The sequence below is a fragment of the Podarcis gaigeae genome, assembly GCF_964106915.1.
Source record: "Podarcis gaigeae genome assembly, chromosome: 6".
NCBI lineage: Eukaryota > Metazoa > Chordata > Lepidosauria > Squamata > Lacertidae > Podarcis > Podarcis gaigeae.
The window spans coordinates 65119699-65131780 of NC_139682.1; the positions used below are offsets into that span (position 1 = coordinate 65119699).

The 12082-nt window shown below is 39.5% G+C and overlaps 1 protein-coding gene across 4 annotated transcripts in view; it reads right to left on the reverse strand.

Annotated features, from left to right (window-relative positions):
* Nucleotides 1–3932: 3932 nt before the first annotated feature.
* The window catches only part of SLC44A5 (solute carrier family 44 member 5), a 160751-nt gene continuing 152601 nt past the window's right edge, over nucleotides 3933–12082 (reverse strand). For 2 of the 4 annotated variants that reach the window (XR_014565322.1, XR_014565323.1), the window contains exons 22-23: nucleotides 8576–11022; nucleotides 3933–8319 (exon numbers count right to left, since the gene is read on the reverse strand). Coding sequence is in view for 2 of the 4 variants with exons in the window: in XM_083743041.1 (XP_083599167.1) it covers nucleotides 6553–6659 (107 nt within the window). In the remaining 2 variants the exon portion in view is untranslated. The remainder of the gene's footprint in view (nucleotides 8320–8575; nucleotides 11023–12082) is intronic. The other 2 variants (XM_083743041.1, XM_083743042.1) reach the window with 1 other exon arrangement.

Consider the following 12082-nt stretch of genomic DNA (forward strand, 5'->3'; position numbering starts at 1 on the left):
ACAAAGAACAGAAAAGAGTTTCAGGCAGCAAAATGAAAATAGATCACTCTCCCATCCCAGCCAAACCAACAGAAACGAGACCTTCGGATAGGATGACATGAAAATTGAACTGAGGGAGGAAATTGATTTGGTCAGACGTGTAGCAAATGATGGCAACCAGAAACATTGTGGCCCAGGGAAGAAAACAATCCTTCCCTTTCCTCTCCTTACATCCCCTGAAAGCAACACATCTGTCAGCTCTGGGGGAAACATGCATTTATAGAGCCGTTTTCTACAATAAACCAGCAATGAATGTACAAGTGGCACGTGGTGGAGTTCATGGCAAGGCAAAAAGAGAATGTGCTGCATGTGTCTCTTTTAACAGTGATTTACTAGTGAAAAATTCCCAGGTATGACAGGCTGCATTTCCTTTTGCCCAGCTATTGAACAAAAGACAAAAGGGTTGCACTCAGGGAAAACAAGCTGAGTTGCAGCCGTAAGCAACTTGTACTGCAGGGAGGGGGGAGACTGGTCTTCCAGACACGGTTGCAATTCAGCTCCCATCAGCCCCTGCTAGTGTGTCCAGTGGTCAGGGGTTTTGAGAATAGCAAGGCACTGTGGTATTTTTCTTGAAAAAGAGGTGCCGGAACTCACCATGAACACTTCCCTTGTTCTCTTAGAATAGGAATTGCCAGACCCAGTTTTGTTTGTGTCAGTGTGTGCTGGTCTAATTTATTCCCATTTGATATGATACTACCTAACAGTGAATGAACTGTTTCTGCCTTCTCTGCCACTAACCTATCTCAAGACTGAGCAGGCTATATTTCTCCTCCCTTGAACTGGGCATGCTGTTGCCTAGACTTCCCTTTGGTCTTTCTCTTTAGGCATTGTCAATCTTTTTGGATTTATTTTCACACGAGAGAAGCACTTGTGGGCAACCCCCCCCCCCTCAATCTCTTCTGTTGGCTACTGCAGGGTGCTTCTTTCAAGCCTAATTTCGGTGGAGAGAGGTGCAAGGAAAGAACCCACAATGTATTGACACCCTCTGCTTAGATCTTCCCAGTATTATCAACTCTTCTAACTTGCTAAAAAATTATGACATCCCTCTGCTGTCCCAGACTCATCCCCTTCAAATATGCCCAATGTATTTTTCCTGTGTGCAGAAAAATTGCTACTAGTGCATGTATATCCTCACAGATACTATTCCCGTCTTCCTTCCATATCTCAGTTGTTGCCCTTTCCTCAAGGGATACAGACTTCTGCTTGGAGTAATATTCCTCACCCCCACCCCCTGTGGGGGAGAGCGGATAATTCAGCTTGACCTGTGCTTAAAAACAGGAGAACCAACTGCAGGAGGAACATGACACCAAGTTTAGAGACCATGACATCTATGATGCAGACACAGAATAAGAGAGAGAATGAGCCCTGGTTTTAAAATTCATCTGGAGATGGATTAAGATTTCTGTGGCATCCAGCCAACTGTAGATTTAAATGTAATTTGAAAGTTAAGAAAACTATGAGCTACATAAAACACATCAATCACAGAGTGTCCGTTTATGAGCATGCCTTAAAGAGGAGAAAGAAAGCAGGTTTGCAATAAGTTATGTCTCGCAACTGAGCAGAGACACAATAATCAATAACTGCAGTCCATTCTCAGAGGTAGCATGTGACGCAAGAAAATGCTGGAGTAGTTTAAGAAATCCAGATTTAATTAAAAACAACTCTGTGCATACGGAGTGAACATGAAAGGTCTTGGACTTTCAGCAACCCTTTTACTTTTAGATTACAAATGCATTCTTTGACTTAGTCCGAGATGATGAATTTAGCGGTGATGGATTATATATTGTTGTTCAATTATATGTTAATAATTATTACAGTGTTCTGAAGTTTTCCAGGTGTGTTGCAGGATAAAGAAATGATTTCTCTACTTTCAAAAAAAGTACACCTAGTTAAGAATTTCCAAGCAAATAGCAATGCATGTGATATTTCTTTAATACTATTTATTTCATCTGTTTCTGAGTAAAGATCATGGCATATGAAAGAATCTCAGCACCATCTACTTTCTTCCCGCTTGAACATGAACAGGTCTCAACAACCTGTTGACATTTAAACATTTAAAAAAATGTTTTCAAAACAGAAATATCCTGCAACTCTCCAGTGAAAACAAGGCCCATTACTTTCCTTAGAATGATCCTTGGATCACTTTCTAGTAATTTCAGTGTCTTTTTTCAGTACTATAATTAACACTGAATTATGCAGTGCTGAGGTCCGATGTTGCAATACAGAATGGGTTGGGGTTAAAGGAAAAGGTGGAAGCGGTTGCTACATTTGAACAAGCCACTGATTGAAATTTATTTTATTTATTAAATTTGTCAGTTGTTTTATCTTGGCCAGGGTAACCCAAAGCAACTTATAACCAAACAAATAGACATTAGATCCCACTTAGTTGTTTTGAAAACATCCCACCCACTTCTAAAAAAGGCCAAAGACTTGGTTATACTGCAAAGCTTTTGCCTGGCCCCTAAAGACATATAGATACATCCTTGTCACTAGATTCCCAAGAGTCCCCTGTGGCTAGGAGTACATTTTATCAATAATAATAATAATAATAATAATAATAATAATAATAATAATTATTTATTATTTATACCCCGCCCATCTGGCTGGGCATCCCCAGCCACTCTGGGCGGCTTCCATAGAAACCAAAAATACAGTAAAATATCACACGTTAAAAACTTCCCTGAACAGGGCTGCCTTAAGATGTCTTCTGAATGTCAGGTAGTTATTTATCGCTTTGACATCTGATGGGAGGGCGTTCCACAGGGCGGGCGCCACTACCAAGAAGGCCCTCTGCCTGGTTCCCTGTAGCTTTGCTTCTCGCAATGAGGGAACCGCCAGAAGGCCCTCGGCGCTGGACCTCAGCGTCCGGGCAGAATGATGGGGGTGGAGACGCTCCTTCAGGTATACTGGACTGAGGCCGTTTAGGGCTTTAAAGGTCAGCACCAACACTTTGAATTGTGCTCTGAAACGTACTATTGGGTTCACTGAGCACTGTAGCCCATGTGTTGGTAACCTCAAGGTACCTCAGTGTGGTCTACGTGAGGCTGCCATTACAGTTAGAAATAATTGTGCAGAAGTATCTAATTACACCTATAATCTCTCTGGCCACAGCCTAATGCAGAGCACATATTATATAACAGATTGTGTTGCTCAATTGACAGTGAACCCGCCACTCCTCAAGTTGTTTGCGTGACTAGAGGAAGATTTGAAGCTCAGCTAAGTGTTAAAATATTTTAGTTACTGTGTGCAAGTCACTCCTTATGGGCCCGTTTCCTCTATAAAAGCAAATTTTGAGGGGAGGGGGAATAGGAAAAATGGCAAGGAGACTTCAAGTTTGTTAACATTGGCATAAGCCTGTTTTACTTTTAAATTATCCACAGCATTAGAAAAACCCTGCCTATCCTACCCTTTTCACAGCTGCTGCTTACCTGGCTCACATTTTCACTGAGCTATCCACTATAACCGCAAGGTTTTGTTCCTGGTTATTCACTGCTAGTTTGGACCGCATTAATGTATATGTGAAATTAGGAATGTTTTGCCCTAATACTTGCTTATACTTTTGAGTACATGAATATCAAAATCTATCCTTCTGTGCTTCAGTGAAGTGATGAGAATGGGGTTATGCACAACAGTAACACAATGAGAACCCTTTCAAAATTATGGTACACAAAAATAGAGGAAGCTGCCTTATACAGAGTCAGGTCATTGGTCTATGTAGTTCAGGATCATCTACGTTGACTGGCAGCAGCTTTCTACACTTTTTGAATCAGGGTTCTCTCCCAGGTCTACCTAAAGATGTCAGGGATTGAACCCGGCAATCTACTACTTTTGCCTGCTCTACTACTAAGCTATGACTCTTCGCCACCTAAGAAGGAACAAAAACAGAAAGGTGCTTTTTCTTTATCTAAATCTTTATTAGAACCTCAAGAGCTGTAAAACAATAAGGAACATCAAATTGTGTTAAATATTAAACATTTTAGTTCTGAAAAGATATTTTCAACAATATGTCCCTAATATTTCTGCACAGCAGAAGCAAAAAGATTTTAGAGCTCAGGTGGCCGTGTGCTCATGTTAATTTGGTTCGGGCACAAAAAACAAAAAAGGGGAAAAAACAGACAGTCTCTAAAATCACATTTAAAGTAGAAATGTGATCACAGGGGAAACTGACAACAAGGTCTTTCATTTGCCACCATGCAATTTATGAATACATATTTCTGATGCTGATAGGCCCTTTTTTTTTTACAAACAAACAGACTGCATGAATGATCAATATTAGTACCATTAGCCATACATTTCAAAAACTGAAGAAGCCATTATGTTCTTAAGTTTTAATACTGTGAAGTGCAAATTACCAACATTTTACAAGGGAAGCAATAATTCAGTATCAAAAGTTATAAAATTAAGAGTCGTTTTATAAAATAACATCTTAGCAAGAGTCTAAAAACAAAGCATCCATTTCACACTAGTCAACAAAGCAATAAACACTTTACACAAGTGTAGTATGCATCTTTTCATTCCCATTTCTTCTAATTTAAATAGGGGTGTAGTTCTTTAAAGAATTGACACAGGTGTGTGGTACAGCCCTGACTAGCTAACCACCTTCTATGAAGGTGCGAGTCCCTGTAAGAAAAGCTCTAAAAATTAAACCCTGGTCCCATTTCTTTTACTTTGATAAAGCCAATTTTATATCTGGTCCAGTATTTAAACTCTCCGACTGTAGACACACTTACTTGAAATCAATGGAACTTACAGACAAGCAAATGCATTTAAGACTGGGGTGTTGTGAAGCTGCAGTCCTGAAAGCTTTCTCCCCTCCTTTAGTGTTGAGGGTGTTACGGAAGTGACTAATTTGGACAAAGAATTTCAATATTTACACCCTAAGTTTTCTGCTCTCTCCCCTTGGGCCTAAGATACACAAGCACTTTTTGCACCATAGCTATGGTTGGCATGCCACTGTTATCTCCTGTTAGGAGGGCTTATATGCTACAGTTGTCATTAACTGTAGCTATTATTGTGAGGAGGGGGGAGGCATTTCCATGCCCAAAGGGACATACTACCACATCTTAAGAAGCAGCTCTGTCAGGACTTACGCCACTGACAGCATAATGTTAATTGTGAAAACTGCAGAGTGGTTATTTCACCACCACTAGAATCAGAAAAGAAATATTCTGCAAACACAAGGCCAGCAAGAAGAAGAAGAAGAAAATTAATTCCCGATTAACTCTAGGAATAGGTAAACCTACACCAGGTACTTAGGGTTGCTCTGCATCAGAGTTTGGCAGCTTTTCAGGTATCTCTGGAGTTGTGTTTTTAACAGCAGCTCAATATGCAGGAATTAACAGCTGAAGCATTTAATAGTATGGAGAGAGAGAAATTATCATCTGATCATTCCAACAAGCCACAGCCAGGCCGCTGTTAAAAAGGCACAGGTACAAAGGACAGTTGGCAACCCTATTCTCAAACATTTTTAAACTGGGAGAGTGGGAAGTTCTGGGGGAGGGGGTCCCACATTGTTCAAAATGTTGCATATGTTTCCTACATGGGGACCACATCACCTGTCGAAGCTGAAGGTTAGCACAGGCTGAGTATGAGGAATGGATGCATGGAACTAGTGCACCAGGGTCCCATGCACCAAACATATACATGGATAGTTCCTCTAAAAAGAGAGTTCTGTAAGCTAGGCCTTGCTTAAAGGTTTCTTGCAGCATACATTCGACACAGATAAAGCTAAGCATTGGAAACCCAAATGTCCCTAAGCAATTCTCTAAAAGATACCACTCTCTACTGTTATTTTTTTTTTGGAGATGATAGTAGGAAAATGTAGATACTGCAAATATTTCACACAGGGGCAAAGGAACAGATTCGTATCAATACATTTCAAGTAAGCTGAAAGACAGTTTTGTTTATTTTGTCAAGCAGTTAGTAGCTCTGTGTTTCAAATGGCGCTTGTAAACTTCAAAACATAAGCTAGTTAATATTATTAGCCAGTAAGGCACTTTGTCATAGAGCACACAGCTGTACAGGCTAGGAGACTGGCAAGGCTCTAAATGCAATCAAGAGACATTGACGTATTCCATGACCACCTAAATGGAAAAGGACCTTTTCACTTTTTAAGAAATCTCTTCACTCGCTCAGAGCAAAATCCGCAACAGTAAAACATATTTTCACATATTTTCTTTTTAAAAAAACAAAACAGAAAAAGCAGCCAGACATTTTAACAATCTTTCATTTCAAATACCCAAGCCACAAGAATTAAAGGCAAAATGGGGGTGGGGGGGAGAGAATAAAAATTTTTAAAATCTCAGTATAAAAAAATGCTCCCATGGTTTTTGTTGTTGGATTTAAAAACAAACCACACACACACACAATGCCATTACAAACTTTTGATGGCTTCACATCTACAATAGCTTTGGTATAAAACATGCGCAAATGATAGCTGACAATCAATACCATATCGAAGAAACAATGCATCAAACGAAACATGATTGCGTGGTTTAGGACACTGGGCATTTCCTATTGTCTCTTGGTTTGCGTGTTCTGCTTGTTCAGAATCTTCAGCAGAGATTTACTCATGTAATAAGGTCTTTCAGCAGAGCCATCATGACTTTCTAAATCTTCCACTAGGAGGAAGAATGCCAAAGAGCAAACAATCAAACCAATGTAATACAAAAGCAATTCTGCCACCTGCTGACCTTTTTCGTGCACAACAGCAAAATCCTCAGTGTATTTTCTATACTGGATGGTTTGGCGTTTAGTATACTGTAAACGCGGGTGCAATAACGTAATCAGCCCTTTTTCATTGCATCGGCCAGATGCTGCACCAGTTCAGTCAATGAGACATTTGCCTTCCTTTGACATGAATGGGTGCAGGATCAAAGCCTTATTTAAAATTTAATCATCTCACCTCGAAATGATTTGCCCAATACTCAAAAGCGAGGAAGTGCATTTTAATCAAGCTTTAGCTTTTATGTTAAAGCACGTTATGCATAAAACCGACATTATAATAAACAGCAGGATTTGGCCCAAGGATTAAGAAACACATCAATCAAGTTCAAAAGTATTTATCTTTCAAAAAATAAATTATTCCCTAGTTTGCACATTCATTTCCGAGAAAGATATTCAGGAATTTTGTATACCAAGTTTTCTCTTTCCAACAATTTAGCAGATATTTCAGATGAATGCATGAATGCCAAATTTCAGTGCTATTGCTTTGCATTTTCACAGTTTTCTTAGTTGCTTAATTGATAAAATGGCTCTAGGATGTTCCCCTCAAAAACATTTGACACTTCGGACATGTATCCTAAACATTTGTGGAGGTGCAGTTTACAAAGCTTCCAGATTAAAGCTGTAACTTGGGTTGCATCTTAAGATCTTGGAGACAACTTTAGGCATACTGAAACTGAAATATATCCTGGTATGTCAAACCTGAAAATCAGGTTAGTGTCTTGCCTAATTGATTGAGATTAATTGGAATTAGTCTATTAATTTCAAAAGCAGTAAGACCAGAGTAAGTACACTATTGGCCTGATTTAGCACAATGGATGTTTTTTGCATAAGCAGCCTTCTGCCAATGCACATTCATGCTCATCCCCAATTTGCACAGAGATGCTGATCTCAGGGCTTCCCAAGTGTCTCGATAAAACATCTTTTGATGGCAACACACATTTGCTTCCAGGACCTCCAGTTGCTAACAATAACCAATTGCTTATTAACTTATAGCAGTATTTGGGACATTATATTTTGGTCATCCAGTAATGGATGACATTGATAGTATGCAAATGATCAATAATTCAAGAATATACCTGTTTCCCACTTCCTATTGCATCTGAGATTTAGGAACTACGGTACATATTATTAGTTGGACCAGCCTGCAGAGCGGGGCTGGCAGAAGCTGACATTTCTGTCTCCTCGTCCTCCTCCTCCATCATTCCTAAAGGAAGACCCTGGTGAATGGGGTGGGCTGCAGCATGGATGAGATCTCTGAAAATCAAGTTGAGGCACCTCCCACAGGTGGACGCTTTGCTTGTGAAATGGCTTTCAAGGAGTCCCTGTTTCTCCTTATAGCCCACACCATTCAGCAGGGTCCACTGACACTCAAGAGGCTTTTAGGAGGATGGGTGGAGTTCCTGGGTTGAGGAGTGGGCGGGAAAGCCAGTTTCTACTACCATCACCCTTTATCTGACTTCCCCCTGGATCTAACCCCATGCCTACATTCATCTGGAATGAAAATAGATCACATGCCTTGGAAAGTGTGCACATAGTTGAGTGAATAGTAAATTACTGATTTTTTTTCTCTATAAGATGCACCAGACCACAAGACACACCTAGTTTTGGAGGAAGAAAACAAGAAAAATAATATTCTGAATCCCAGAAGTCAGAACAGCAAGAGGGATCGCTGCGCAGCGAAAGCAGCGATCCCTCTTGATGTTCTGGCTTCTGGGATAGCTGCACAGCCTGCATTTGCTCCATAAGACGCACACACATTTCCCCTTACTTTTTAGGAGGGAAAAAGTGAGTCTTATAGAGCAAAAAATACAGTAATCGAATGTATTTCAGTTGTCTAGTCATCTAGGATTTAAGCATCCTAATCCAAAATATATTCACCTTGAAACAAGTCTCTGCTTGCAGGTAAAATTACAGGGGGGTTAAAGAAAGGTCTTCAGGCCATATTAAACATTGGTGGGTTCCTCTTTCATTAACAAGATTCACTGTAATAGGCCAAGGAGTGGTGGCTGACACCTGTCTGTCACTGAAATGAAATGGCTATGTGGAGTTCAAACTGTTCACCTGAGTGAATTTGGGAAAACTCCAGTTTTAAGGTTGTCAGCTCAAGACATGCTCAATTACTTGCAAAAGAAACAGGCCACTGTTCAACAAATAACTAGTCATTTTGCGCATGAATTTCCATTGAATGCTCTCCATAAATATAGCCAGTCATTCCTGCCTTAATGATGGAGGGCTATTATGTGTCGAAGGGGGTTAGAGAGCTCAAAATAATATTGTATTAAAAAAAAAAAACACCAACACAACATGCTACACTAATTTCAGAAGCCTCTCATGACCCTGGAACGAAACAAGCAGAAAAGCAGAAATTACATTATTGTAATTCAGCCGAATCCTGCAATTATTATATAGTTTAGGGGTGAATAAAGGAAGTTACCTTAAAGTAATTCCTTAACCGAAGGCTATAAACATGATGAAGCCTCTCAATTTTCTGAGGTTTAGTTTCTTCACTCAGTTTCCACCAATAAGAACATATAACAACACAGATTAGACCTCCAAGAGTTCTGTGTTTCAATATCTGTTTCTCATCTTCGCACAGTTAGTACTTTCCCACTGTGTCTATGGAGCAATATGGTCACTTGCCTTCCATAGTTGATGGTAACTACAATGTTTCTGCACTTTCAATATTATCAAACTGTACTTTATTATGTGGAATACTGAGCTGATGTTCAATCACTGGTGTTTTCTCAAACGACACTCAGATGTAGTGCTTGCTTTAATCAGTGATTAGCCAGAATGCTCATTAGCATGACACATATTTCTTCCCTCATATGAAAAATAATTGGATGTTCATATAAATAGAGGGGCTCAAAGCAACTTAAGCCACACTTATCTCATTCTGTTTCTCTGTCCACTTAGCAGCAGTCGAGATGGCTGCAAAGCAAAAAAAACCCCCAAAACACAAAACCTTCAATTGGGGCTTTTAGCTAGTCCAGGAGGGCTTTCTCCACAGGGGAAAACACATTACCAAGTTGGATTTCATTCTCTGATTAAGGTAAGGCTGCAACTTTTGCACATTTAACTTGTGTGCATTCAGCTTTACGTGAACGGTAAAAAGAAGTTTTTAAAAAACCTAAAAGGGGAAGAGCGGGTCGAGTTCCATGGCAAAAATACTTTGGCAATCCCACCCATCATTGAACTTAATGGGTTTTGACTATGTATAACACAACCCTCATGTAAGCTGTGGGCCTACTGTGCAGTATTTCCGATAGAGCTAAATCTTTACACAACACAGGACGAAACCATGGCACACTTAAGCAGTGCCACTAATCATTTTTTTAAAAAATTACACCACAGATTTAATATTGCATCAGATGGAAAAGGCTATTGCTTGGCCTAGATTTTATCCCTAAAATGTTATCTCTGGCACAAGACCCCTTTAAAACAGTTTATCCTTAATAATATGACTCTCATTCTAGGCAATTCAAACAATCTTTCATTGCATTCTTGGAGATGACTCAGTATGATGCTAATCTATCTCTCTCTCCCCCCTCCTTGCATGTGACATCTGTAGTGGGGGAGACTAACATAGCAATTTGCTCTTCGTCATAGGGAACCATCAATACAATTTAATCACAGTTTAAGTTGCTGTCAACCAGCATGTACAGTAAAAATACAGCCATAGCACCATAATTACAAATTTAGGACCACCTGCTGGTTACTAGTCTTGATCTGTTTATGGCTAATTAGGAATCACTGTAGTGCTTTCAAAAATTGCCTGAATATCCTTTACAAATATACACATATAAAAAATTTATCAAAATGGCTGTCATTTCAAACAGCAAAATCTTGAGTTAGAAAAGTTATTAAACACTAAGAGCTAAATATTAAAAAAGCTTCACATTTACACTTTTCCATAGGCACTCTATAAAAACTATGATGTGGCCTTGTTTCACAGCTGTTAAATAATGGTTTTAAATGTTGCCCATTTGCTCGTTTTTAGATAGTACAAAGCAAACACAAATCATTCATTAACCACAAGCATCATTTATACTTAAAAAAAACCTTTAGCCTAAATAATATGGATCCTGCTTATTTTATCTTAAAACGGACACTGTTGCCATTTTCACATTTTTTTAAAAAAACATTATCCCATTAACTTCTTAGGACTCAGTTCCTTCTTCCCCAAAATTCGGTGTAGACTAGCTGACATGTAGTAGGGTTTTGCTGTAGATCCATCATTCCTTTCCAAGTCTTCACCTGAATGCGAAGTGATCAAAAGGAGCCAAAGCAGCAAGCAGCCATGCAGTCAAACACAAATGAAAATGAGAGAGAAAGAGACAGAGATTCAGAGGGAGGAAAAGAAACAACATTAGAAAACTTGTTACAAGAGAACTGAATTTTAGTGTTGCTGGTGCTGTCGCAGGGTGCCACGAAAATGCTAACACCCACCTTTTAATATAAACAGAAGGTAGACCACAACCAATGTTGAGCAACATTGCGTTTAACACTTCTGCACATGCAGGATATTAAAAGTGATTATTCTGTGTTTGGTAGTAAAGCTGAAGGCCCTGTTTTCTTATGAATCTCATACTTTGGGGACTTGACCGCCTTGTAATAACAGTACTTTGTACCTAAGAATATTGCATCCCGTGTGAAAAATCTGGATTATTATTTCTGGCTCTTTCTTATTCTGCTTTTTATTTTTGCCACAAGAGGTCAGACTCTGCTGATATCTTTAAAGAGTTGCTCAGCAAAATAGAGGACTCACATATATATTATAAGGGCAGCTTTCGCCAAGCTTGTGCCTGCAGTGTTAGCGGAGGCTGATGGGAGTTGTAGTCCAAAACACCTGAAGAGCACCAGGTTGGCATAGGCTGCATTAAAGCCTCTTTCACAGGCCCCGGGGTCATCACTGCATTCCTTTACACATTATGGCACCCACATCATTCATTTCGGTAGGGCTTGCACAGAAAAGCTTCCTAGTGGCCTGTTCTCAGAAAGCACATTTGGAAAAGGATTGCACTAATCCAAGGGTCTGAAATTCACTCCACAATTGCATTTTTTTGGGGGGGAGGGCGGGGGGGGGGAGTCCAAGAATAAATTGATTTAACTTGGAAGAACACCATTTTGAGTTTAAGAAGTGCAGTTTTCAGATGCATTGCTGTTAAATTGTATTGTAAGAATGTTTATAAACTGCCAAGTCATAAAATATATATGATAGTGCTATGCAATTATAGAGATTTCACTCAACAACTGGGATGCCTATGCCTGTGATCTTCAAGAAATTTAATTCACCATAAAGTTTCACAAATTCATC